This window comes from Platichthys flesus, chromosome 8 (genome assembly GCF_949316205.1).
Source record: "Platichthys flesus chromosome 8, fPlaFle2.1, whole genome shotgun sequence".
Classification (NCBI taxonomy): domain Eukaryota; kingdom Metazoa; phylum Chordata; class Actinopteri; order Pleuronectiformes; family Pleuronectidae; genus Platichthys; species Platichthys flesus.
In genome coordinates, this window is record NC_084952.1 from 12,606,191 (window position 1) to 12,634,190 (window position 28,000).

The following is a 28,000-nucleotide window of genomic DNA, read 5'->3' on the forward strand; positions in this document are numbered from 1 at the left end:
TCTTCCTCTTCCTCTGTCTCCCCCTCTCCTCCTCTTCATCTGTCTCCAACCGTATGTCCACTGCACCACCACACGGGTGCACTTCACCTGTGTAGCCGACCCTGAGAGCCCGCTGCCGGCGGCCGGCGGAGTCCATTGAGCGGTGCCAGGATGCGGTGCCACAAGTTTTGGGGCGCATGGTCCTTTTGGTTTTACGTTTGGACAACCATGCTTTTCAGAGGTAGGTGAGGAGAAAGAGACTCTGGAGCCTCTCTGAGGTTTGTCTTTAGTTTTTAGACACTTTCTTTAGTAAGTGTATGTGTTTGCACTAATGAGGGATTTAGAATTTGGTCATTTTGACAAAGAAAGCACTAATCTCCATGTAGTGAGGTGAAAGTAAATCTACATTGATTTTGAATCTATCTCCTGACTAATGATCTTTGTATGAATCATTTTTCTACAACTAACTTAGTTGTTTGGGCAATATTTGTACCAGGCTGTATTTGGAAGCATTTTATTTTACTTTAATCTAAAGCCTATTACTTTTATTGTGGGATAACACTTATTAATATTTCATTTGAAGCCAAAAGAGGAATCCCTGCAGGACTGAATCATTGTAATTTACTACAGAGTCAGCAAATGTTCTCTTTAATAATACTGGCTTCTGAATCTTTATATAAAAAAAACATGAAATGTAAAATTGAATGTTTCTCAATAGTTCTGACCCATTAAAAGGATGATTTAATACACTAAGTTGTTTTTAAATGCTGTGCACGTTTATATATGTGTGTCTGTGTGTGTGTGTGTGTGTGTGTGTGTGTGTGTGTGTGTGTGTGTGTGTGTGTGTGAGAGAGCGATATTAATGTATGCTTGTTCAAGTGCAATGAGATGTGCATCCCTAATTCTCTCCTAAGCCCCAACTTATCACCATCATCTGTAGCGGCAGCAGCAGCTTCACCATCTGGGTTGCTTACTTTACATTTTGTGACGCAGCGGCTCTGCTGAAGGTTTCCCATCAAACCTTCTAAGTGCACTTGTGTGTGTGCATGTGTCCACCATAAAAGCTGCCACCATGTCCTCACCTCTACTGATCCAGCCAGTGTTTTTTTTTTTTACCCCGCAAGCAAGATAGGAAGATTGAACTTTAATAATTGAAACAAAGACTGAAGGGCAAAATACAGAGGGCCGGTCACAGGACAGGAGGCCCAGTCAGTTATGGACAGGTGTTGGTGTTCAGCATCTGCTTTGTCTGCTGTCAAAGTTGTGAGAGCACCGCAAAATAAATATACAGCTTCACAAGTCATGTTGGTTAGACCTTCATATAAAAATCAAAGGGCTTTCTGTATGAATAAGATGAGAAAATGTTTTTGAGTCTTGAGATTGAAGTGCAGTGAGTATGAAACAGTGGAATTGGGAACCATATGGGCAGATCTACGGATTTCTAAGTAATGTTGTGTCATGGCATTTGACTGTTGAAAGGAGAGTGGATGCTTCCGGGGCTTTGAGCATTGGGGATTAGCGATCGTAGCCGCTTGTCGGCCGAGCATGTGCACATTCAGTTTACAATTGATAAGCAGCTTTAGTCTGTGAAGGGAAACACAAGACAATTGTCAAAACAGGACATTCAGGACGATTTAGATTTCTTCCAACTGACAACTGATTTTCGATTTTGTTCTTGATGCACAGAGACACAATGAGTTGAGAGATGGAGGCATAACAGGAGCCATCATCAGCATTAATATGGTTTAGTTCTTTTTTGCTATTGGAATTGTAAAACGTTTCAGTTGCTTCCTGTTCAACTAGGATATGATAACACCTCTCACTGGTTTTCCTTGCCGTCACTCGGAGAATCATAGACTGGTTAGACTGAAGTTGCTCCGATGCTGAGGTTGCATCTGCTTGATTTCAATGCATCGCCTCATCTCTTTCCAAGTCTTCGTGTGTCACTTCCTCTCTCTCGGACTCTGCTTTTCTCTGTCTGCTTCGTAGTTTTTTCACGCTCAGCAATATTTCACACCTTCCCGGACCTGTTATCATGAAGTTTATGCAGTTTGGTTGGGAGAGGCGGTGGACTTGTGGCAGAAACTTGGACTATGGGCAGAGAAGGTCTCTGGTTCGTCTCTGGTTCGACTCCACAGAGAAACAACAAAAAGACGAACCTGGATTGATCTGTCCAAAAATCGAAGAGGATTCTCCCTACACTGTCTAGTGCCCCTGAGCAAGGCACCTTACTCCACCAACATCTGGTCCCCGTGCACCGTACATGGCTGCTCACTGCTCTGTGTGTCCTTCACCAGATGGGTTAAAAGCAGAGGTTAAATTTCCCTACCTGCATGAGTGTGCCTGTGCATGTCTGTGCATGTGTTTGGGACAAATAAATGTATCTTTATCTTATCTTAATCAACCCTTGCTCAGCATTTCAGTCAGGTGTAAGGGGACAAAAATATGATCGTCAACAAGTTGTGTCGCCATCAGTCGGTGTAAGGTTGTCCTATATGAGCAAACCAGTATGGATGTGGCAGTGATGCACTCAGCGGTGCAGAGGTCTTAGCTCCTGGATTAGGATAAACTCCAGTGGTTTTAGGGCTCCGAGCCTTCAAGCATAGATTATAAATCTCTGCTATATTAATCTGTCCATCGAAAACTTCAACAACACACCCACCGCTTTCGTCACATAACATTTTAAGCATCACAAACACAGACAATTGTAATGAGCATTTTTAATGGTGACAGAGAATTGAAGGATGTTTCCTTGTTGGTTTTATTCCAGTTACACTTTCACTGGCATTAAATTCTCTCTCTTTGTCCTCGCCTTTTTAAAAACGTCTTTGCTGTGTGTCTCCTGTTATCAGCGCTCAATATCTCTTATTTCTTTGACTCTCCCAGTCTCTCTGTCTGTGTTTTGACACGTGTTAATAGACTAGCCAACTAGGCTTACAGCTGCTGAACATCTGGCTACTTCACTGCTGACTATTCTGACTCTTTTCTCCTCCAAATGATTAGTGGGGAAATAATGAGGTGCTAGACCATTGCCCAAGCAGGAGTAGCTTGGTTAGTTCTACGAGCAAAGGTCTAGGCTACACACATGCACATGCAAATAAAAGAATCATCTTTAGTCTCCTGCGGTTTTCAGGAGACTTGTTTCTCACAAACATGAATACAGGGAACTGAACACAGACATAGACGCACAGATATTGAACCACAGCTAGTTACAGCCAGGATCACATTATTTCTTCACCTTGGATACTTTCTTTTACAGATAGTTAAATAATATTTGTCCTAGTTGACCATTTCGACAGGGACCAATGCAGCATCTGAAACACACAGCTTTATATATGAGAGAAGCATTGCTTATGTGACATTTTGTCCAGTGAAATTTGATTCAGTATGTGTTCTACGTTTTATTTTGTTAAATTTAGTTTAACAAAAAACGTTTTTATAGTTTCTAATGTGTCCACTCTCTACTATATATTTACTTTATCTTAAATAAAAATACTTGCAAGTGTTTATGCAAACAAACTGCATGTTCTAGTGCTCTATACTTTGTCCTCAACACTTGCCAGTGTGTGCATTGGTTCTGTCCCAATTCCTTTTTCCAAATTTAACAGAAAAACTAACTTTTGGCTCAAGGCATATCGCTCCTTCCACGTGACTTTTCGATTGTGTGTGTGTATCTTCCTTTTTCTACCTCATACACACAGACGTTCACTCTAAGACTAGCTATTTGCATCAGAAAGACTGTTAATGGGCAGCGTTTGCTGTGGTGCCGACTGTCCTGGCCCTCAGGGACGAGTGATCTGTCAGCAGAGTCTTTGTGCAGCTTGTTCCCCTCCAGGTTCATAACTCCCTCTGTTGCACAGCATTCTGGGATCCCAGCCCTGTTATGTTCCAGACTGGATAATAACTGTTTGTATCAATAGTTGAGATGTATCCAGCATGTGTACCACAGTGTGAAATCAGATTACTCTAAGTAATAAGGGGTTGATTTTGCGGTAATATTACTTTTATATCGGCATCGAACAGGCCTCAAAATAAAGAAGTTGCTGATAGCATTTTTGTGAATAGCTGATCTGAACTGAGATGAATTGAATGTCTTTTTAATATCGTTTTATAATTTGGATAAATTTGGATAAATTAGTGGATCCAGGATTTTGTTCACTTTCTCAATAAATGGGAGATAGGGTGTTGGAGGAGGTGTCCTGGGGTGTCCTTCTAGTTGTGTTTGATCTCATTGTTTTCTGAGGCCTGTAACTTGATTAGACGTTTGGTGACATCATTTTTTTACTTTACCATTAGCATCAAAGCCCTCAAATCCAATCATACATTAGAATAGAGAACTATAGTCAAGTCTAAATGGGTTCGGCAGAAAGACTGGGGAACAAAGCCATGATCATCCCGCTGTGTGTGTGTGTGTGTGTGTGTTGAATGTGTGTGTTCCTGTACTGCTATGTGAGGACCATTTTAAGTATTGACCCTAAACATTTTTGGAAAGTGAGGACTCACTTTTTCAATGGGCTAGTATTAGGTGTAGGTTAGGGTGAGGTGTCTTTGTCTTCATGTGGGTAAGAAGAAGACAGGGACAATATGTCCTCAGGCCGTCTGTGTCTGCACGGCCTGTGTCTTAGGAATTAGTTTGGAAGCATCATGTGAACACATTGACCCAGTAAAAATATTCAGATGGGACAGAATTGCCAAACAGAATTTCTCAGTGCATGTTAATCTGTGTTTGTGAGAGTTTGGGGGAGAAGGAGAGTATAATGTCCTTGAGTGCATTTAATTCACACAGTACTTAAATCTTTATCCACCTCACAAAAAAAAAAAAAAGAAAAAACATTTTATTTTCCCATGTCACTTCGTTGAGCACGGCTCTGGCCTCACGTGCCCTCTGTCTTAAGTGATTATTAAAACATCTCAGTTAATTGGCTTTCGATGTGTGTTCATTCATTACAAATGAGAAAAAGCAGGAAAACAAGCTCTTTCAGGACAGACTGAAAAAGTAGGACTGGAGGAACAACACGAAAGAGAGAGAGAGAGGCATATAGAGAGAAACGGAGAAGAATGAAGAATGCGCTGGGGAAGCGGGAAAGTGTGTGGCAAAACTTTTTGTGGCTTTTTTAATGACAAATAAAAGCAGGTATAAAGAAATGAGATGAAAGATGGAAAACTAGAAAGAGAGTGTGGGAAGGAAGATGGATAGAATGTGCTTATCGATTCACATTTGCATTTGACATTTAAACGTGTGTTGAATCCTGACTTTATATTGCATCGAAGAGGTGTGAATTTAGAATTTTCTCTCTCTCTCTCTCTCTCTCTCTCTCTCTCTCTCTTTCTCCCCCTCCATCCATCCATCAATCAATTGATCATCATCTAACTTAAGTTCTATCAACATTAATTTGTTAAATGAATATTGATTAAACTGGATGTACTTTTTTTTTAGATAGAATGATGTAGTGTCCAAGTACGGATAAAAGGAATAAACCTCAACTAGTTATAGAATAAAATTATTATAATCTGAATAACCTCTGACATAGTAGTGGGATACAACAGCCATAATACAATAACAGTCTTCATTAGACTTCCTCACCTCTTCCCATCGGTCACATATACAGAGATCCCTTGTGTTTGAAATTTGATCCTCTTCATGGGGCACACTAAGGAAATTATTCCTTTTTGTTGCGTAAAATGATCAATCGTTGTATTCTACTGGGTTCATAGCTGCAGCTGCCTCATCCAGACTCGTCAGTTTGTTGCCACTTTCTTAATCCACCCGTCTGTCTTTATGTTGTCAGCTAAAGCTCTCCTTCTAATCCAAATAAAGAATAGTGGGTCCCATTCCAAAAACACCCACACCATTATTTATATCCTTTGTACTTGAACAACTGTCAGACTTTGAATTAGGGGCTGGAGGCCAGTATAAAATTAGTAAAAGGCAGGGTGACACTTTCTTGGACAAGCTGTCCGACCACCACAGGGCATGAAGCATAATGCATGAAGATACTCGGAGCAGATTTACATTTTACTTTGTCTGTATTTTTCGTTTCCTCTAGAGTTCTTCCATCCAATATTCTTCTGATAAATTCTCGGTTTCAAATGAGAACTTGTGAATATGTTGAATGTGTGTTGCAGGGTGTCGCTGATCTGGAAAAAAAAAAGGTTCCCTTGGGTGCTGATGCTCTGGGGGTCCCTGAGGTGCTGAGAGGCAGCCTTGTTCTGTTTATTAAACTAGAACTAATTATATGTGCAGACGTCCTGGAGCTCAGGGGCAACCTCACTGTGCTGTGTCACCGAGGTTAACATCCATACATCTGTGCCTATAGAGTTTTAACACACGCACACACTCAATGACTCAATAAAACCTTTAAACGATTTAGTAGTCACATCTGATATTAATGGGTAATTGACATCATTACTGATAATTGACCATGGGGATACTGCCTCTGATCAGTGACCTTCTCTGCTGACCCCTGACATTTGCTTTAATGACCCACAATGTGTCACAGAGATTGATCTACCTCTTTACTCTAGTTGATTATCATTGAGATTTCTGTGTTTAGCAAGTACACACACACACACATGACATGGCAGGACGCACTTATTTTCTTCTCTTTAGCGGGGATGTAAGTTTAATGATAGTAAATGTTGTGTGTTTGTGATTGTTTCTGACTTTACACAAAAAGGTCAAACTATGAAGTGACATCTAGTGAAGAAGAATGTAGGTCCAGTGTGGAAAGGGTCAAAGGTTAATTGCAACATTGAAACATGGTTTTTCAATAGATATTTATCGGCAGCCCTTTTAACAACATCACATATTGTTATCTGTAAAATGTCTCACTCACATTTTGTCCAGAATTAAAATTATTTGAATCGCATTACCTTTATATCGACGACATAGCAATTACGACATGTGCTATTGGCTGAATCCATATAAGAGCATATTTGATTAGAGGATAATAAAAGTATACGTGAGGGTTTAAGAGTTTAATTAACTTTCTGTCATCTTCACAAAGAGGACAACCTCACCACAGGATTTTCCATCATGTTTTGAAATAAAGCCATGTCGGAGAACAGTCAGATGAACCGAGAGACAAATCTTCCAGCTCCCCTTCTCCCTCCGCCGCCTCCTCTCCCTCTTCCCTCTGTTGGAGTCTGTTTGATGAGACCCCTCACTGTGTTTGGAGAATGTTTTCAGCTTCTTATATCGTCTTCATGAGCAAGATTATAAGGAAAAAAAAGGGAAAACAAACAACAACAACCCCCTCCTCCTCCTCCCACCAGGTGGATCAATCCCTTCACCCCCGGTGCATTCTGCTCACTGTTTGGTCGGTGCAGTGGTTTATTTTATCTCATTGCTTAATTCCTTTTGAACAGGGTTTTATTACAGAGGCAGCCATGGAGGCTGAGTTTTCAATTCTTATTCGCAGACTTTATTAGTTTAGTTTAGTACGTTAGTTTGTACCTGGGCTCACATTTCACTGTAATAAAACACAGGGGTGAGGAGGGGGGCGGGAAAGTAACTTCAGAGCAGGCTCTATTTACATGCAAATGCAGAATTAGTTGTGCATAGGTGTGTTTTGTGTTGAAAAAGATGAGTGTAAATCTGCCTCTGTGGGTATAAAGGCGTTTTTAATATTAAGGGAGCAGCTTCCACCTGAGGAAGTGTAACCTGAACAGACGGATGCATTGATGAAGAGGATGAGGTGTGATGTATTAATCACAGTTGGTTTGTGTTCCAGTGAAAAGTTTTCTCTTGAGCTTTGTGTTGCGCCTCTGTCTCTGAACTCAGTCTCCCTTCTGCCATAACTCATGTCATTACAGCCTTAATGGGACAATCAGCAGTGTTCCTGGCCACAGACACACTCTTCTCCAGCTTACAGGGTTACACATCCTCCGAGAGATCACACACTCCCCTCCTTCTCTGTAACCTTACTGTCTCTCCTCCACATTACATCTATGTCTTTCATTTTCTCGCTTTTCATTTTCTGTTTCATATGTTCCAAGTTTTTGGTGGATTATATGCTGTATTTTTATATGAAGGAGCTTGTTCTATATGTTAATGGGTGTTTGCAGCTGTGCACCTTGTTAAATCTACTGATCCGTGATGGTTTTGTTATTTACTGCATTAAAAAAAGCTCATAAGAAAGTTTTGGGGCTTTTATGCCCCACAGGGAGGGTCTGCATAGGTAAATGCACGAGAGTATATTCACTGCTGAGCGTACTGGCCTGTACGCTCAGCTCAGCTTCAGTTGTGGCGCACACCCGATACCATTCTGATAAGTCATTCAACTGTATTGACCTCTGTGTGCACAAACGAACTGCTTGAGATATAGCGGCTGTGTCACTGTGAGTTCTTGTACTATAGAGATCAGTGACTTCAAGGACATGAACTGTGTGTGTGCGTGTGCGCGTTCCTGCCTTTATTTTGGGACAACTGGATGTGTGTGGAAGGTTAGACAGAGGGGATCAATAATGGTGATGAGCCAACAAACACATCATCCTAATCACCACAGACCTTAAGACTCCCCCAGCCACACCACTTTGTGTGAGACTGTGCACGATGCACTCTGCTGATTTATATGCAGATGTCAGCACATCATGGGCTTATTTATTCATTATTCATCAAATATTTCCTGCATCAAAAACAGACCTTTCTCTCATACATCATTCATAACGAAGACACAACTTGACAGGATAAAGTGTGGGAGTCTGGAACATCTTACTACAAACTCTAGATACAGTATGTGACGGTGCATTTGAAACTCCACAATATAAATTATAGTCTGGCTGCTGCCTGCTGCCAGATAAGCAAGGGTAAAAGGTTAGGTAAAACTATTAAAGTTGTTTTCCAGATTAGAATTCAGCCTCAGTACACAAGAATATGTCCAATGGCGCAATTTGCAGGAAAGGGAGTGATGCAGACAAAACACGGAGGATGTTTTTAAAAACTCTTCTTGAATTATTTTGTCTAACACTGGATTTATGGTTTTTTAAATGCAAACAAAAGAGTTAATCCCATGTGTCTATAAATGAAGAATTGACTTTTAGAAACTACCTGCAGTGACTGGACGTGTGTAACACACACACTACAATATGTGAAGGCCGTACAAAAAACACAGACCCAAGGTCGAGCCTGAACTGCATGCTCAAATGTTTTTGCACAGATTATGCTTTGTGTTCAAAAGAATAACACAATCCATCTTTTCTCTTCCATCTATCGTTCCTGCAGAATCCCTGCAGGGGGAACACCAGCGGAGGCTGTACAAAGAGCTGCTGGCTAACTACAACAGACTGGAGAGACCTGTGGTGAACGACTCAGCAGCCATCCTGGTGGAGCTTGGCCTCACTCTGCTGCAGATCATAGACGTGGTGAGAAAAGTTTTTGTATTGTTCATGTGTTTGTGGCTGAGTGTTCAGTTTCTTGGTGGTGTAGAATGTGGTTTGTCTTGTTTTGTATCATCGTGGTTTAGTTATAGAAAGATAAGTGATTTTGTTAACTTATAAACAATTCTAAAGCTTTTCTCAGAAACCTTGTGGCATGGCGCCTTGTTAAGAGGTTTCCTTTCCATGGTTGCACTGCAGTTTCATAGCCAATCATAGAATGTAAAAGAGTTCTAACAAAATTGTTAATGCTGTTGACTGGTGTAATCAGCTGTGCTCAGGGGCCCCTTCTCAACTTGTGGCCCAAGGCAATTGTCAGCTCCTGATTACAGGAGGGATGAAACAATGGGATATATTCAGAGAAAACCTAGTAGTAATGTCTGCATAGGTACTAATTCATTTCATAAAAAATATATCTTAATAGCCCATGCATTCTTTTTTTGTGTGAGCTATAAAAGTATGTTTACTGTGCTTCAGTATGATCGAATGACAGATCCAGCAGTGGGTCTGTACTTAATGTTGGCAGAAGTTGTTCATTTCTAACGTTTGACTGAGAATAACATAAAGACCGTGCGTGCGTGTTCTTCACTCAGGACTTCAAGCTTTTCAGAATGGGGCAATTTCAGGATTGTTTGTCCTTGTTCCTGGAAGTTGTTGTCTAATCTGTCTGACGGTGAAGGAATGATTTATGTTTATTCATATTCTCATTTACACAGTGTGGTTTTGTGGCCATGAAACTGTAAGTGCTGATTAGTCACAAAAAAAGTCAGAATCAGATATATCAGAAATATTATACTTCAAGTAGATTAAGAAAAGTAAAGTCTGTTTCAGTTTGTATATTCTGTATATACTCACTATTCAAAAAAGCAGCAGGCATTCTGACCTTGAGTAAAGTTAATATATTGACCTTCAAAATTGTATACGACCCACAGGTACGTTTTCCTCATTTCATAACATTTCTAACAAACAACCACACAGAGGGAGAGAACACACTGTGTGATTTGAAATGTTTGTTAATATCCACATTTCCAATCATTACTCTCAGCTGTGACTCCATCGTCTGGCTCATCGGCTTCCAGGAAGCACATTATAGATGAATTTGCCATAGGTGCCTTAATTTTCAACTCAGAAAAGCAACAAGAGAGAGACGGATAGATAAATGGAGAAAATATGCAATGCTTACTGTTTTGACTTTTCAAGTCTACACTGAGAGCAGAGAAACTCTGATGCCTGCAGAAATGCTAATTCCACCTTGCAGCTAGAATATGAGCAGCATCATTTCTCAAATGCTTTATTCACAGTAGGATTTGAAAACAGTCAAAGCTTCATATTCGGTCCAGACATATAACTATTTTCATTTGTTTATTTGTAGATATTATACATAGATTTTATGTATAATAAAACGATATTATATAATATAAATAATATAATATCATATAATATAAATATATAGTATAATATAAATATATAGTCTACTATATATATATATAGATTGTAGAATTATTGTTTATTTCTCCATTATGTTCTAGTACAATATAGACGACAATATATCACAACAATACAATCAGTTTCTCCGAATACATTAAGATCAAACATTAAAATCAAACAACCACACAAACAACCAATCTTTTCACTATATACAATATATTGCACATATACTGTCTACCTGTCAGTATCAGAAGTCGGGTCTATTCATCCTCTGTGTAGACAGATTTTCATGATGTAACACAATTAAAATCCCTTCTGTAAAAATTATTTATATTTTTTTACGATTCAATGCAAGTAAATTACCACTTTTTCATAGATAGACAGGCAGTCATGAGTTTTGGAAGTGGTGAATTCATTTTGTGAGTAAAAGTTTTAGAATGATGACATAAGCTGTACATGTATCGGCCAGGTTTGGATCTATTACACAATAGAAAAACGTTATTTTTCCTCTTCCTCTCTCTCAGGACGAGAAGAACCAAGTGCTGATGACCAATGCCTGGCTGCAGCTGGTGAGTCAAGCTGGGGAAGAGCACATTATCACCAATATAATGGGCTTTAATCATATTTACAATATTCTTTCACAGTGGTCTCTTTAAAGACTGTGTGACTGTGTTCCTCAAATTACTTGCCCCACTGCATAAAGAACTTGTCGATGGTAATGAAGTTAAACTGTTTACTGCTTTAAATGACTAATGACTCACAAGGGATGTTTATAATTATAGCAATATGCATAGTGAAATGTTTGTTGTATATGCACTTAATATTAGTAAGTGTTTGCTCATCCATTCAATTATTTTCAAGCTATCAGCAGTTTTTTCAATGTTGTAACCAGTGTGTATTTGTGCAGTGCCTGAATCAGCACTTAACCATCACATCAGGCCGCTTGTCAAGCACAAAGTGGGATAAAGGGAGGAGGAAGAAGAGGAGGGAGAAAGAGTGCATGATATTAAGTGGACATGAGGCCAAAGAGAAACAATCTCAGTCGTAGCCTTGAACCTCACCTAAGTGATGGCTGATTCAAATTAAACATCCGTTATATATTTCTTAAAAAAAAAAAAAAAAAACATTTTAAGGAACTGTCTTTTTCTCATTGTTCTCTAGTTCCACTATTCGAATGTGTTTCTGCCCAGGATTGAAAAGAAAGCTCTGACATATTCAGAGTACAAAGAAAAAAATTACTGTTTAATTTTCTAAAACAATAAAATGATATCACCCCATAAATTTCATGTTTCTTCTTGGCCAGACGCAGCTCGTCTTATTTCAATTGAAAGTGTCATTCTCTTCTAGAAGTTCAATTAGACTAGTTGAGCGAGACATTGCAGATTATGAGTTTTAACAGAGCATTGTAAAAAATATACCATCACCTCAGATTCTTGAGTCTGAATCTCTCCTCTTGCCTCAGTACTGGACAGATATCTACTTGAGCTGGAATCCAGAGAACTACCCCGGTGTCCAGAACCTGCGTTTCCCTTCAGACCAGATCTGGACCCCTGACATCCTCCTCTACAACAGGTCAGAACTGTCCGCTGCTCAAAATGGTCTGATCTCAGTTATAAAGGTTGTGACCTCCTCTTTTAATATGGCTTTATGTTGTTGTTGTCTGATCTAATACAATAGGTGTTTTAATCCAACATCTGTCAGAGAGACTATTTTTATTTCTAAAAAGAATAAGATCTCACTCAAATCCTTCTGATGCTCTCATATTGTATCCAATTCTCAACAAACCATAGCAGTTTCAGGAATCAGACTTTCTATATCATCCAGTAACCGATGACAGTTTTCTTCAGAAGAAAAACTAGAAAAACTATATCTAAAAGACCCCAACTGGGCTCCGTGAGGTTAGGGACACCCACCCAGGTCTGATCAGCCTGTGGTGGGCCTGTCTTTGCAGAGGACGCCTTGTGATGAAAAGGCTGAAACACCTGATAATGCTAAGGTATCTAACATCTGATCTCTGATATGTGCTGAGGATTGATCAAAATAACCAGGGATAATTATCCCTTACTAAAAAAGTAGGGGTACAAATATTTTGGTCTTTATAACTTTGCTCCATTGAAGTTATAGGAGATCTTACTCTTCTTCCGTACTCTGCCGATGACAGAAATATTGTGACCATACAAGCTGTGCCTGTCAGTAGCGAGTGCTCGCTTGGCTTACATTAATCCAGCTTGTATCTTCCTTGAAAGCTCAAAGCGGAACAATCCATGATGTCACTGATGATGTCAGAGCTTCCGTTACATAACAACTAAGCCGCGCTGCATCTAAGTGCAGTGCGACGATCAGCATCGCTAGAAAGAAGATCACTAATGGAATCCCTTTTTGTTTTTTTAACATCTGTACTGTTAATTGAGTCGAACCCTGAAACTTCCATTCCTCTGCAACGGTTTTGTCTTTGGCGTTTGCTACAGAGTTTCAGTTTTCAGCAGTGTTTGTTTGTTTGATTGTTTGTTTGTAAGCAATATTACACAAAAAGTACAGGACTGATTATGAATAAACTTGCTGCAAAGCTGTGATATGGGTCAGGAGACAACCCTTTGAAGTTTGGTGCAGATCCGAATCAGAGCGCTGAGGTCGTTTTTCAACATTTTCAATGATTTCTCGAACAATTCATGGCCTGTGATGTTTATGGGAATGAATCCGCTTGTCACAAGCATGCTGGGACAGTGTTGCCCGAGAAGAGTCCACTTGTTGGTCATTGGTCGTCCCTCAATTCCAGAGCAATGCACATCTTTGATGTTGGATAGTTGCTAAGGGTTCACATAGATCTATAGCTTATCAAACAACTTCAGTCGGCCCCGCACGTATCTGCCAAGATGAGTTGACAGGCAGACAGAGATTCCTCTGTTCACAGTGAGGTACCATTGGTCTCAGCTCAAACTGTCAATCATACTAAACTATAATGCATGGCTGGTAAACGCTGCCATTTGCTTTGGGGTTGTGCTTTTGTCTTGCTAGTTACAAAAGAGCTATAGAGAGATCAGAATGCTGCAGGTCATTCATTGTATTGCAGTTAAATAAAAGTGTGTTTGTTTTGTAGCACATTAATGAGAAGAGTTAAGGAATAGGTCAAAGTCTTTATCTTTATTAATGAGGGTGATGGAGCCTATTGCCTGCTGTGATTCAGGTCAGACTTGTGACGTTTTCCTCACATTTCTGTGCAAGGATTCCTCAAGTCATTTGGAAATGTAGGCCAGTAGTTTCTCTGCAAGGCAACTAATTACACTGCGTTTCCGTGCATGAGTGAGAGACGAATGATCTGGCCTGAGACAGAGGGTGAAGAAAGATGAAGGGATACTGACGATAGATACAGTAACAAAGATAAAGACAATTACACAGTAAAGCAGAAGATTTGATAGATTTGAACACATTTACATGAGGATAAAAGAGAAGCTGTACAGTTTGTCTTTTCTGATGTTATTGTGTGGATGTGAGAGGAGCCCCAGATATATCTCCTCATGTCTGCGTTTCCCCCAATACACACAAACACTATTACAGGAAACACGAGGACAAAACAAAAGGTTTGGGGGTATTAACCCAAATTTTAAAAGCTCAGCGTTCAGACCCTGGGATTACCAATCCTAATCTCTATGCTCTCCCCCCCGTTTTTTCCCAATCTCTGCGTTTTACCCTCTACTTCCTCTCCTTATCCCTCCATCCTGCATCTCTCCTTTCCTTCTCTCTTCTCATCTCATTCTATTCGTGTTTGCCTCTGTCTCTCCGTCATAACTCACTGTCCCACTATAATTCCCTCGATTCAATCAACCCTTTCTCTCCGTATTTTATCGCTCCCAGCCTTCGCTGACTCCTCTTTATAAATCATCCCATCTGCCCGTCTCTGTCGATCAAAGGGTCAGCGTATCACTCTCTCCCCCTTCTCGCATTCCACCTGTTTATGTGTCGCTGTAGTCGCTCAACTACTTTCTGTTTTCCTGCTCAAAATCTGCTCGTATGACACCAACTCTATCCTCTTAAAGAAATACTGTCACATTTTACTAATTTGCTAACAGGGAAAGTTATTGCAGATCACCTTGAGGGGAAATGTGAATATCCTGGCATAACATGTTGTGCCAGGCAATCTAGTAGATTTAGAAATATGTCAACATTTCGATCGCGAGAGGAAAAGTCAGGTGATCACCAGAGTCACTGGAATTCATCCTCTGGAGAGCATGAACTTCTGTACCAAATTTTTCAGGTGATCCACTGAAAAGGGCCTGAGATGTATGAAGATGGACGGCTTGTCTATGCTTCCTCCCACAATCCAGAAGTGAAGCCAAAATACTGGATAAGGGTAGTGATCTGCGATGGAGCCCCCGGGCATCGAGGTCATGATACATGCGCTCGACCAATCGCGGGTCAGTCTCAGCTGTCAATCATGACATTTCATACTATTTTGATACCATCAAATAATTGATTAAACCCAAACTTGCCTGAAAACATCAGTGTGTTGACCAAAAACTGACACAAAAACATCTTTGAGGTAAAAATTTTTATTTTTCATTCAGCTCGAGTCCAATCTATTAATAGGAAGGAGGCGGGATTTATGACCTATACTACAGCCAACCACAAGGTGTAGATTGAGACGCCTAGGCTTTATTTTTCGGGAGCCGTCATCCATCTTTATGTACAGTCTGAGTCTCTTCTCATCACTTTAAGTGCAAGAGCTTCAGTGTAAACACACATCTCCATCTCAATGTCTTTACAATTCTAATATTGAGAAGGATCAGTTTACATGAAAAGTTTGCACACGGTGATTATCACTCCTTGGTCTGAATAGGCGTAATAAGGAATTGATGAAGAACAAGTTCATTATTCCAGGCTGTTTGCATGGATCTGGTGTTTATGGTAAATCCAGGACTCGCAATATAGTTCATGTGAACGTGAAACATGATTGTGTGACAGTGCTGGCACAATGATGTGAAAATTTGAGAAGCAATTTGAGAGATTTCGTACTGAGCTGAATGACTAATCACAGACAAAATCCTCTTTCTCCTTTTACATCTCACTCATCTTTTCCTTGAATTCGCTGTATGATGAGGTCATGTCTGACCACAGCGCCTCTAACCATCATTAACTTCATATTAAAACTGTAGAACTGAATGAATGGATTCATGGTGAGAGCTCGTCTCAATAGCATGCTAATGAGAGTGACTGCATCCTCTATTCAACACAGTAAGACTAGCGTGTTATTGGCTGTGCACTGATGAACCACTGAGTAATGGCCATTATGGTGTGTAATTGTGAGATAGTGTGTGAATGTGTGTGGATGCTAAACACTCTTCTGTCTTTATTTATTTGTATATTCGCAACTTGTTACCCTGTGCACAGATTTACAGTATTACTGTGTATGAGTGAGATGGAAAGAGTTGTGTAGGTAATTAGTTATGTGTGTGTGTGTGTGTGTCTTTGCGGCAGTGATCTATTTCATTGCTGGAAACTGTAAATTTCCACTTCTCCCCCAGGGGCCTGTTAACGTTGTGGTTCAGCTGTAAATTTTGCTGTAAATTTTCTCTTCAGCTTCACATCACTGGTTCCTCTCTGCTGAGGTTAGAACACTACTGTGAGCCTGATCACCAGCAACATTTTCAGTAAGACAGCACAGACAGAGAAACGTATGGCTCTTCTCAACAGGATGTTGCAGATGTTATTTTTGATAAAAAAGTAAGTGATCATCCGTCACTTAAAACAAATTACTTTTTCAATGCAAGATTCAGGATATTTCGGCTTCAGTTCTGGATTGTGGGAGGAAGTAGAGACAAGTTTTCCATCTTTATGTCTTTATTATGTATTTTAAGTGGATTACTTAATGTGGCACAGATGCTCATGCTCTCCTGAGGATGGATTCTAATGATTTTGGTGATTTTTGCTCTTTTCTGGCAAGTTTGGTTTTAATGAGTTATTTGATGTTGTAAAAACAGGGTTGAACCTAATAATTGACGGCTGAGAATGACTCATGATTGGCCGAGCATGTTTATTTGAAAGGAGCTTACTACCGTGGCTCCATCCCCCATCACCAATGGCCTCAAATGCACAAGATGGCGTAGTTTGTATCCAAGATATTTTAGATTCAGTTCTGGAATGGTGAGTCTATGGAACCAGATGTAATTTAATGTTGAGAGCCAGTGTGCATGCGAGTGTGCTTGTGTGTTTGCATGATGCATTGTGTTCGTATAAATACTATCCAGATCTGAAAAAGCTTTGCAAGCTGTTGACCTCCTCTTTTCATTTGAGGGGAAAGTTAATGGTCTCACTTGACTTAGGATCGATGAGGCACATGAAGGACGCCCAACTCAGGTAAACCACAGAGCGGAATCCTTATTCTGCCAGCGCAGAAGACCGATGTACAACAGAGACAAAAGCAGTGTGACAGGCCATAAAGACGAGAGGAAAACTCATCGGATAAATGGATACGTTCTGTTTTTTAGATGGATGGATGGCTAAAGGAAGGGACAGATGGGCTGATTTGATGCTTTTTCTTTGATCACTTGAATAAATAAATTCTCTGGAAATAAACTTAAAAAATCCACTGTCCCTAAGACTTCAGGGTTTATAAAGAGCTCAGGCCAAAGATGTGACAGTTCCAACCTGAATATTTGCAACAAATCACTTTGTTGATCACAGAATGATGAGCAGTATCTTTAATAAAGGTTTACTAATGTGCAGTTCAAAGGTATCCTGTGTCGGTATCCTGTGTCGGTACTGTCCTATAAATAAAAGTCTCTGTTGATGAAGTGAGCATCATGGAGCCGAAAAGACAAAAGATGGCCCATCACATCAATAGACCTGAAGAGAAATACTGCAGATCAACCAGAATTAATATTTCATTATACAGTATCTAAGAATTTGAAGGTTTGTTTGTACCTAGTTTTAGTTCGTAATTTAAACCTATATTTACATGTTATTGACATTTTTTGCCGTCTTCCATGACTTAAAGGATCATTTGAAGACATCTATAAGTAATGCACCCAGCATTGCTCATATGTGTACATGCGCTCTGCCTCTGGTCCCTATGACTACATATATCTCACTGTAAATTGCAGATATACTGTAAATGTTGCCTGCGGCTTCCTGGTGCAGTCTGTTAACCACAGAGCCTTCAGGCTGTCAGACGGAATGGCTAATGTCAGGACACCCTGAGGCTGTTCACTTTACTGTTATACTTCTAGGACATGACATAATCTACATGGACGGATATGTCGATCTGCTGACCCACAATAGATGTGAACTGTGAACGGCTTCAGGGAAGGTGTTTGCTTTTCTCTGCGGATTATTATATTCTCTTTTGGATTATCTATCTGATTTTGAAAATCAACAAAGACTGTTTGAAAATAAATAAAGTCAATCATATCAGGATAAAATGTTTTTTCCTTGTCGCTGTTTCAGACTGTAACCTGAAAAGCAATAGTAGCAGTATTAAGGTTGAGTTTTAAACAACATGATTGCAATATATTATATTATATTGCAATATATATTATATTATTATTATATTATTATATCATCGTCTGGTCTAATGATATTATGTTTTTTATGCCTCTGCGTCGCCGACAGCTGTGGCCTGTGGTAATATGTTTTCAGGTTGTCTGTCTGTCCATTCATATGTCCATCTGTCCTGTTGTCATTAACATATCTCAGCACCACCTTGAGATAATTTCTTCAAATTCGGTACAATCGCTCACTGGGACTGAAGAATGAACTATTTGGTCATTAATACGGTGGCCCTGAGAGCTCAACGAACAGCAACTTAACAAAACACATGCAAGTTGACGAAACACATGCAAGTTGACAAAACACAAGCAAAGTAAGAAATCTTCATCAATTTCACAACACAACACAACACATTACAGAAACGGTTGCAAATAGACACACGCGCTGCAAATAGACACACTCGCTGCAAATAGACGAAATAGGTCAAAGTTATTTGGCCATAACTGAATAAACGATTCTCTGTTTATGACAAAGTCCGTTTCCAAAAGGTCAAAGGTCAACTTGACAACAAAAGGTTTTTGTCAAAGTACTTCTACAAAGGCACACAGCCTGGAGGGCGTAATTCAAGTTAATGGTATGTGACCATTCATTCTACCCCTGCATGGCTCTCTTTCAGCCTCGGTTACACTTTGTCACTTCCCTCTATCAGGTGTGTGTGTGAGCGCGTGTGAGCACGTGCATTGTGTGTGTTTGTCTGGGTCACCAGGTGTTGAGTGAGTGATGAAAAAAAGTGCTGTGACTCATGTCCCATGGTGCAGGAACCTGTCACTGCCACCATTGTCACTGTTGGTTAGTTTCTGTTCACACCTTATCCCACTCTCACACGTCCACAGTACTCCTGTGTGTGTGTCTGTGTGTGTGTGTCTGTGTGTGTGTGTGTGTGTGTGCTCTGTACGAACACAGCCATTCTCCCAGGGCTATCACTTGTCCAGTTGTGTCCATAATAATAAAATTGTGTACATTCGAAAATCTGTTGAAATTTCAAATCATTCATTTACATAAAGTCTAAACTCCTTATTAAATAAAGATTTTTTTTTCTTTAATGACAATTTAAGTTAGCCGCCTACGTCTCTTTTGTTCTGCACATGAGAATAACTGGCACAGTGTGTTCTGTGATGTGTGAGATTGCAGTAAAACACACACCTTCTGATAAGTAATGCCAAAGCTTAAATAATTAATTGTGTTAATCAGCCTTGGCCAACTCAAACATCCTTCCCCCAGCAGCTGGGTCAACAGCACATTAGAGAAATAAATTACACTTATTTTTCATCATCCTCTTAAAAAAGGTAAATCTCTAAATCTGGTAAACGTTAAAGATAACTGAAATTTGTTTATGAATTCTGGGAATTTGAAGGCGACGTTCTTTTATCGTGACTGAATGAGGCTCCAGGATGTTTCAGACACTGAGATGTTATCTCTCTCACAGGGGAATGCATTGTGTATGTGTATGTGTGTGTGTGTCTTTGTTGATGTGTGTGCTCGTATAGGTGTTCTGTGTGCCTTCTAACTGTATGTGTGTGGTGCTCAGTGTGGTAACAAATCATATTTGGCCGGTATAAGGTGCATTTTAGATTTACACAGTTTTTCCTCCTGACTCCTGTAAGTTAAGAGCAGGCTTTACAGAAGAGCCCCTTTATCTTAACTCAGTTATTTCCCCTGTTTGATGATTTCGTTTTTTTTACAGTGTCCCTTATGTAAGCAGTGGATACAGGAGTACATTCAGAATGTTCTAATGAATACACATTCATTACTTACAGCAGCCTTAGGAGGATATCAACGATTAAATGTTAACATACAGTATATTATGAAGGCTGTTTCTGTCGTCAGTTTTATTTCATGTTTCATGTTTATTTCAAAGCCCAAAGACATCCCTTCCTAATCCCAAACATAGATTATTTTTAAGACTTGTTTAAACATTCTATTTAGTGAGAAATGTGAAAACTGGGTTGTGACTGAAAACTGAAATCAGTGAGAATTTAATAGATTTTCTTATTCTGTAAATGTTGCATGTTTTTCTGATGGTTTGCCAGATACTGTCCTCCAGGTAAAAACACAGAGTGAAAATATAAAACCTGCTGTCTTAAAATGTTATGTAGCTGCAAATAAGGGCGTATAACACCAGATACATTTTAAGACATCTATTAAACAAAATTAGTTTCTCTGTGGGAGAAGAAGGGAAATAATTTATAATATTTCGTGGTTGTAGTTGATGACATATCTCTTTATCTGCCCTAGTGTCACCACTAAAGGTTCAGTGAAGGTTGGTGGGAGAAGAAACACTTTTGTTCCAGCAACATAATTTTGCTTATGTACTGCACGGGGGAAACAAAAGGAGGTCACTGTCTAAAAGTTCAGTTCTGGCCTCTGGCACTTTATTTAATAGTTCACGCTCTCATCTGCACTAGGTGAGACGGTCTTTTAATATTTCATGAAAGTTTAGCTCCGGCTACCAGAGCTAAAGAATTTATTTTCCAGAAAGCCCCAAAGGTATTGTGTGCTTCTCCAGCACTCTGCTAGAAAACAGATCCTACTTCTTTCAATTAGTGCATTGACTTTTCAACTTAGTGGGGAGTCTGGCAGGTGAGGCCAAATCAGCCATGAAACCAAGAAACTGTCCAAGGCTGCCCTTATATCATCCCAGGAGGTTGTGGAGTGCAGAGGGCTACACCGGGGGGGCATCGGTTGTGTTTTCTCATATCATCCCAATTGTTTCTTCGTCTTTATATTTGGACTTGTAGTAGAAGTGATTATTCAATGCACTCTGGGTTTCACCGAGGTTTTAGTGTGTGTAAGTGTGTGTGTGTGGTGATGGACCAGAGCAGCAGGCCAGTTGCAAAGAGAAGACATGGGTGGAACTAATGGGCTGACTAATTCATTTTTACCGTGACATGAGTAGTTGTGTGTGTTGTGTGTGTTGTGTGTGTTGTATGTGTTGTGTGGTGTGTGTGTGTGTGTGTGTGTGTGTGTGTGTGTTTTTGTTTGTGCGTTTTGTTTGTTTGTCGATTCTACTTACTGTGGTGATAAATACCACAGAGGTGGTTTGATTGCGCGGTCTCTGATACAGTCGTGGGTGTGGAGTCGAGATCAACGTGAAGTATGAGGGTTTGGTCTGACCCAGGACTGCAGAGTTGTAATGTAGGAATGACTTAAAGTGTTGGGATGTCCACAGCTATCATCGTGGCTTTGATGTCCATTCATCTGCAAATGTGCAGTCTCTTTTTTTGTTGATTAAAGCAACAATAAAACACCATTCTTTCATTTTTTTGGTCTTCATCTTATGAGTCTTCATTTCTATATAGTAGTTCAAATTAATAAAACCTTTTTCATACTAATTGTAGCGTGTCCTGATGTAAAAATCACTTAAAACGTTTTTAAAAGATTTAGAGAGAAGTGGAGATCATGTTCAAATTATTATCATTGATGTTATATTATAAAGTGCACACACTCACACACCCACATATTTTTTCTTTTGTTCTCTGCCCAGTGCGGATGAGCGGTTCGATGCCACCTTCCACACCAACGTACTGGTCAATGCCTCAGGTTACTGCCAGTACATTCCTCCTGGCATCTTAAAGAGCACCTGCTACATCGACGTGCGTTGGTTCCCTTTCGACGTTCAGAAGTGTGACTTGAAGTTCGGTTCCTGGACGCACAACGGTTGGCTGCTGGACCTCCAGATGCTGGATGTAGACACGTCCACATACATACCCAACGGAGAGTGGGACCTTGTGGGTAAGACAGCTGGTGTTTGTATTTATCACTGCCGGTATTGTCACCAGAATAGATTGCTGTACTTGAGAATCCAGTGTGATTGTATAATTCTGTGCATATATTTTAACTCAAATACATAATTTTTCCTTCATCTCATGAGACTGAAAATAAACTTTGAAACCAGTTCCTTTAGGGGGTTATAACAATAATGCAAGTTATGGTGCATTCAGCCTGCGCAGTAAGATTTGTCAATCTACATCAGACAGGTGATAAATTATTATTTTCCATGATCTTATAATATTCAACACTGAGAAAAAGGTCAGGAAAACCTGCCACGTGCTTACAAATACTTTACATTAAAGCCCTTTTGACATTCCGTCTCATTACATTCAAACGGTTTTCACTGTGGAAAATCATTTGCATGTTTGTAGCTGGAGGAATTGAAATGATGTTTGGAAGAACTCCGAAGCTGGGTGTTTCCAGCTGGGACAGGGACAGCAGATCCCAGTACCGGTGCCCCTGGGGTGACGGTTAGCTGGACAGGGGTCCAGACGGCAGCAGATGGTCTGCGAGAGGAATGTCTGACACTTTTTTGCCACTGGCAGTCAGGACATATGTGAGTGCAGCAATCCACATCCCTCCAGATAGAATCAAAGGGACGACTAGCAAAAATCACAAATGATGCAGCTGTGTTGCGGAACATGTACTAATAATTCCAGAAATCTGTTTGTCGATCTCTCTGATACCTGTCCCTCCGTCCTTCGTTTTTTTCCCTCACAAATCACCCATTCGATCCATGTCATGGACCCAGTGAAGTTCAGTTTTGATAGTGAAGTTTTTGGGATGAACGGTTGTTGAGACCTCAGCCTTAACCCTCCCATTCATCTAAAACTGCACCTGCTGCACCACCACATCACCAGTGACATAAAAGGAAAGTTGTGATGAGGATTTGTGAGTTAAAAAAAAAAAGCCCATCCCATCAGGCCATTTTTCTAAGAATGTCCAACAGCCACATTTGTAATGGGTAGTTTCTAGCCCTGCTAATAAATCCACAAAGTTCCACCTGCCATTAGATTTTCTCAATGCCCCCCCCCCCCCATCCGATTGACCCTGTGAAGATCCGTGACTACTCTGAGGTTTTTCAGATCAATGCTTCTGTAGCAAATCGACAGACAGTGATTCTTCCATTGATTTTAAACTTTGACAATGTTACTGATGAGATGTCAAGGTCACACTCTAGTTTGACAGGCGCTGCACTGAGTTTCTTTCCCTTTTTTTTTACCAATAAGTTAAATTGAAAGCAAATTAGATGGACTCCATTGGCGCGTGTTCAGAGTGAAAACATTTTTTTCCCTTCTTTTCAACCTTTTTCAATCGATATAATCATTCATTTCATAATTACCATTATTGGGCTGTTATTCTACTCTAACTCTTATTTAAATCTTAAATTCATTACTTTGTCAGTTGAACCAAAAACATATATGTATGTGTTCTCTTCTCCCTCAGGTGTGCCAGCAAAACGTAATGAGCTTTACTACGACTGCTGCAAGGAGCCCTACCCTGATGTGACGTTTACGGTCACCATGCGCCGCAGGACTTTATATTATGGACTCAATCTGCTTATTCCCTGTGTGCTGATCTCGGGCTTGGCCCTGCTGGTTTTCCTGCTGCCTGCAGACTCTGGGGAGAAGATTTCTCTGGGTGAGAGTGGGAGGCTGAAAGACAAACACACATGTTCTTTGTATCGAGCTGGACCAGTGACTGGCCAGTGAGATTTACACTGTAAAATCCTTCACTTTTATGTATCTTGGTCACGATTTAAAAACAAAACTAGTGAATAACTTATAAGCCTATTAAATAAAAATGTTTTGCTTATGTTTGAAAAACTAAATACTACTAGTTATCAGAATTAGTAATCTCCAAATGATCACTATCCATATCAGCCTGAAAGATCCAGTATTATTTTTGGCTCTTTGATGAAATTACTTTGCCTACTTGACATGTGTTATTGATCCAACATTTATACACAGTTTTTAAATGCATGGAAAAAAATTATTAATTCATTTGACTATTGAGGTTTTTAGGCAATAGGAACCAAAACACCAAATGTATTTGAAAGATGTACAAGCTCATACAAATACAGTCACAAATACTTAGAACACTCTTTCTGGTTCACATATTTGCTTACACTCTCTCTCTCTCTCTCTCTCTCTCTCTCTCTCTCTCTCTCTCTCTCTCTCTCTCTCTCTCTCTCTCTCTCTCTCCTCTGTGTCTGTCTTTCTATCTCGCCCTAAAGGAATCACGGTGCTGCTCTCGCTGACTGTTTTCATGCTTCTCGTCGCAGAGATCATGCCGGCTACGTCCGACTCCGTTCCTCTGATCGGTGGGTTGTAATTATGTCTATTTCTCACTGGATTAACAACTTAACTGCAAGGGAAGAAGAATATCCCTTAGGAAACAGTCAAATTAAAGTGAATGTAATACTGGTTTAGTCAATTAATACATAGGCATGACTGTCAAATTAACAGTAAAAATTGAAGGGTCCTTCTGAGCCTTTCTTGCACTTTACTAAACACCAGTAATCTAAAACATGCATTCATTTTTGAGTGTTTTCAATGTGGGCAGTTTCCTTATCTCTATAAATACTGTAAACTGTATGCTCTCTGGGTCAGGCTGGGCTTTGGGTTGAGTAGCCCGAGGGCTTCTATACATCATTCTCACTTCTCCCCGGATTCTGGATGGAGTAAATTGGGTGGCCAGAAGTAAAGCTGTCAGTACTGTTAATTGGCTGCATAATGTATCGTTCTCCGGTGGGAATGCAAGAAAGAAATGGAGGATAGAACGAAGAAATAATGGATGAAGAGACCAAGATGGGGGAAGGGGCATTTAACCTTTGGGGTTTAAAGGGATAGTTCACAGAAAAATTAAACTAACTCATTATCTACTCGGCACTATGTTGGATGGGTGGGTGAAGTATTTGAGTCAACAAATCACTTTTGGAGTTTCAGGGGTAAACAGCGTTGCAGCCAAATCCAATACAATTCGAGTCAATGGCAATTCCTTCTTCAAACTTAAAAAAAAACAACAGAAAATGCCTCCATACTGCTCCTGTGGTGTCATCCAAGTGTCCAACATTCAAATTCGACCCAAACTAGCGCTATTTACACCATGCATTTAGTGCGTTAGCATTGCTACTTCCCGTTAGAGGGAAATTTAGGCTTGGACAAACATCGGTGTGAAGAGAACCACAGATAATTTTTCACTTTTGCATTGTTTGGTCCATGTCCCATCCGCTAAGATTTAGAAGGTGGGGTTTATGACCCATAGTGTAGCCAGCCACTATAGCCACTATGATGAAGATGATTTGGTTTAACTTTTGGGGAGTGGCCATGTCAACCATCTTTCCATACAGTCTATGCTTTTGTTTTGTGCATATCTCCTTTGTTACTTGTCATGTCAGTGAGAAATGGTGTAAATATAACCAGAGTATGAATAGTGTATCGTGAATGTATTGAACAGAGTTTGGTCATGCTGAACATGTTTAAAGCTAACTGCCCTCTGTTAAATATGTCATCAATAGTGATTATAGTGATTAATCCATTTGTTTTTATTTCCCATGACCTAGAGACAAGGCCAACTGGGACACTTTTAGGAGCCTTGTTAAAATGACTCATGTCCCTTTAAAAGACATTCACCCCCTGTGAGTCATTGTAGCTGCTTGAACTCAACTGTAAATGAATGTTCACCACCGCTGCCAGAATCAGGCCACATGTCTTTTAATCATCAGCCCCTAATCACCACATAAGTGTACTCATTTTCATTTAGTTAATTTATTTAGACCTATCTCCGAGACCATTAGGCTCAGTCCATTTTAATTTATCTATAGTGAAGTCAGTGAATGACTGTGGGTTTGAATGAATGAACAACAATGCTTCCATTACTGTATCCATAAAGTCATTAGTGACTGATCACAGAGCAGTCAGCACACAGGACCCATGTCCTTCAAACTCTCATAAACACATCCTTTAACACCATCTCTGGCTCTCTCCTCTGTGTTTTATTATTCTGTACCCCAACTCTTTACGATCCCTCCTTCTATTCATTCTCTGGTTCGACTCCACGGAGAGACAACAAAAGACGATACTGGATTGATCTGTCCAAAAATCCAAGAGTGTCCCTACCCTGTCTAGTGCCACTGAGCAAGGCACCTTACTCCCCCAGCATCTGCTCCCCGAGCGCCGTACATGTTCGCTCACTGCTCTGTGTGTCCTGCACCAGATGGGTCAAAAGCAGAGATTAATTGTCCCTACCTGCATGAGTGTGCCTTTGCATGTCTGTGCATGTGTTTGGGACTAATAAATGCATCAGTCATCTTTATTTCTCAGATCTGACAAACTAGGTCACATCCCTTACCTCATGAGGTGACTGAAAGTTTGACTTTCAGTGACTGTCCTCAACTTTAGCTGTTTGCTCTACATTAACGGTTTCTGCAAGAGAAAGGAGGGCAGGCGCTCAGATATTGTGTGTCTGTGTGTGTTTGTGTGTGTGTGTGCGTGCATTCGTTTCAGTGCACAGCATTCATTTCATGTTCCCCTGCTGTTCCCTGATGCGGGTGAAAAGATCCCTCCAGAACCAGCACTAATCTCCCTCTCTCCCTCCTACTCTGTTTCTCTCTCTCTCTGCTCCGCTGGACTTTTTGTTTGTTTGTTTACCCCTATTCTCTGTTTTGAAGCATTTTTCCACCAATTTTATTTTCCCTGTCTGAGTTCAAGTGGGCATCTTTGCCCCCTGGCAATGTAACTTATTGCTCAGATTTATCAGACTTGTATTCTTTTCATGTTTGAGCATGAAATCAACCTATTTTTTGGACTGTTTTGGAACCAAGGTTAATGTTTTACCTGTTAGTTGCTATCGGCTATGTAGTAGAGCTATAGGGATAGTTCAAGGGCAACTGAAAAGGGAAAGAGCTTGACTTAAAAAGTTTGACTTGATTTGTAACTGAGTATAAAAATAAAAACATGTTGATTTGTTTTTGTGCAGCTCAGTACTTTGCCAGCACCATGATGATTGTGGGAATGTCAGTGGTGGTGACTGTTATCGTCCTGCAGTTTCACCATCATGACCCTCATGGAGGAAAGATGCCCAAGTGGGTGAGTGACTGAAACGGATTTAACCACATAATAATCACAACTGTGACAGAAAACCTCCTCTTTATGAATGATTGGTCATTGTGCACATGTGTTAATACTCTCTCCTTTCAGGTTCGCGTGGTTCTGTTAAATTGGTGCGCCTGGTTTCTCCGTATGAAACAACCCGGAGATGAGCGCAAGCGACCCAATTACAAATACCGTCACTCCTCCCAGCACCACTCCAGCACCAGCTCCATAGAGATGAGCGCAGTACCGAGCATCAGCGTTCCCCTCTCACAGACATCCTGCCCCCCGTGCCCCACCGGCACCTCCAACGGTTCAATGAACCTCTACTTTGGTAATTACCACCCCATAGAGGGCCCACACTGCCCAACCTCCAGCGACTCCGGGGTAGCATTGGGCGGGCGTGCCTACGGCACTCCCAGCGACGAGGCTGAGCCACCTGGAGGAGTTGGCAGTAGCGTTGGAGGCCTCGGGATGGGGATTGGTATTCCCCCACCAGAGATCCAACATATCCTGGAGGAGGTGTCCTACATAGCCCAGCGGTTCCGGGACCAGGACCGGCTAGAGGCCGTCTGCAGCGAGTGGAAGTTTGCAGCGGCGGTGGTGGACAGGCTGTGCCTGGTGGCCTTCTCTCTGTTCTCTATCATTTGCACTTTCACCATTCTCATGGCAGCGCCTAACTTCATAGAGGCTGTTTCCAAGGACTTTACATAGCTGGCTGCAGCAGCAGGAGCGAGGGAATGAAGAAGGTGCAAAAGTAGAAGAATAGGTGAAGAGAGGAAGAGGAGGGGTAAAGGAACGAGTGCAATACT

General features: G+C 40.6%; 1 protein-coding gene across 1 annotated transcript; it reads left to right on the plus strand.

The window, feature by feature from the left end:
• On the plus strand, positions 1 to 27,996 carry LOC133959336 (neuronal acetylcholine receptor subunit alpha-7-like). Its single transcript, XM_062394476.1, has 9 exons — positions 1 to 220; positions 9,203 to 9,342; positions 11,307 to 11,351; positions 12,245 to 12,354; positions 21,809 to 22,056; positions 23,542 to 23,736; positions 24,332 to 24,418; positions 27,076 to 27,185; positions 27,297 to 27,996. The coding sequence occupies exons 1-9, from the start codon at positions 151 to 153 to the stop codon at positions 27,900 to 27,902; spliced, it is 1,611 nt and encodes a 536-aa protein (XP_062250460.1). The 5' UTR covers positions 1 to 150; the 3' UTR covers positions 27,903 to 27,996.
• Positions 27,997 to 28,000: the final 4 nt, after the last annotated feature.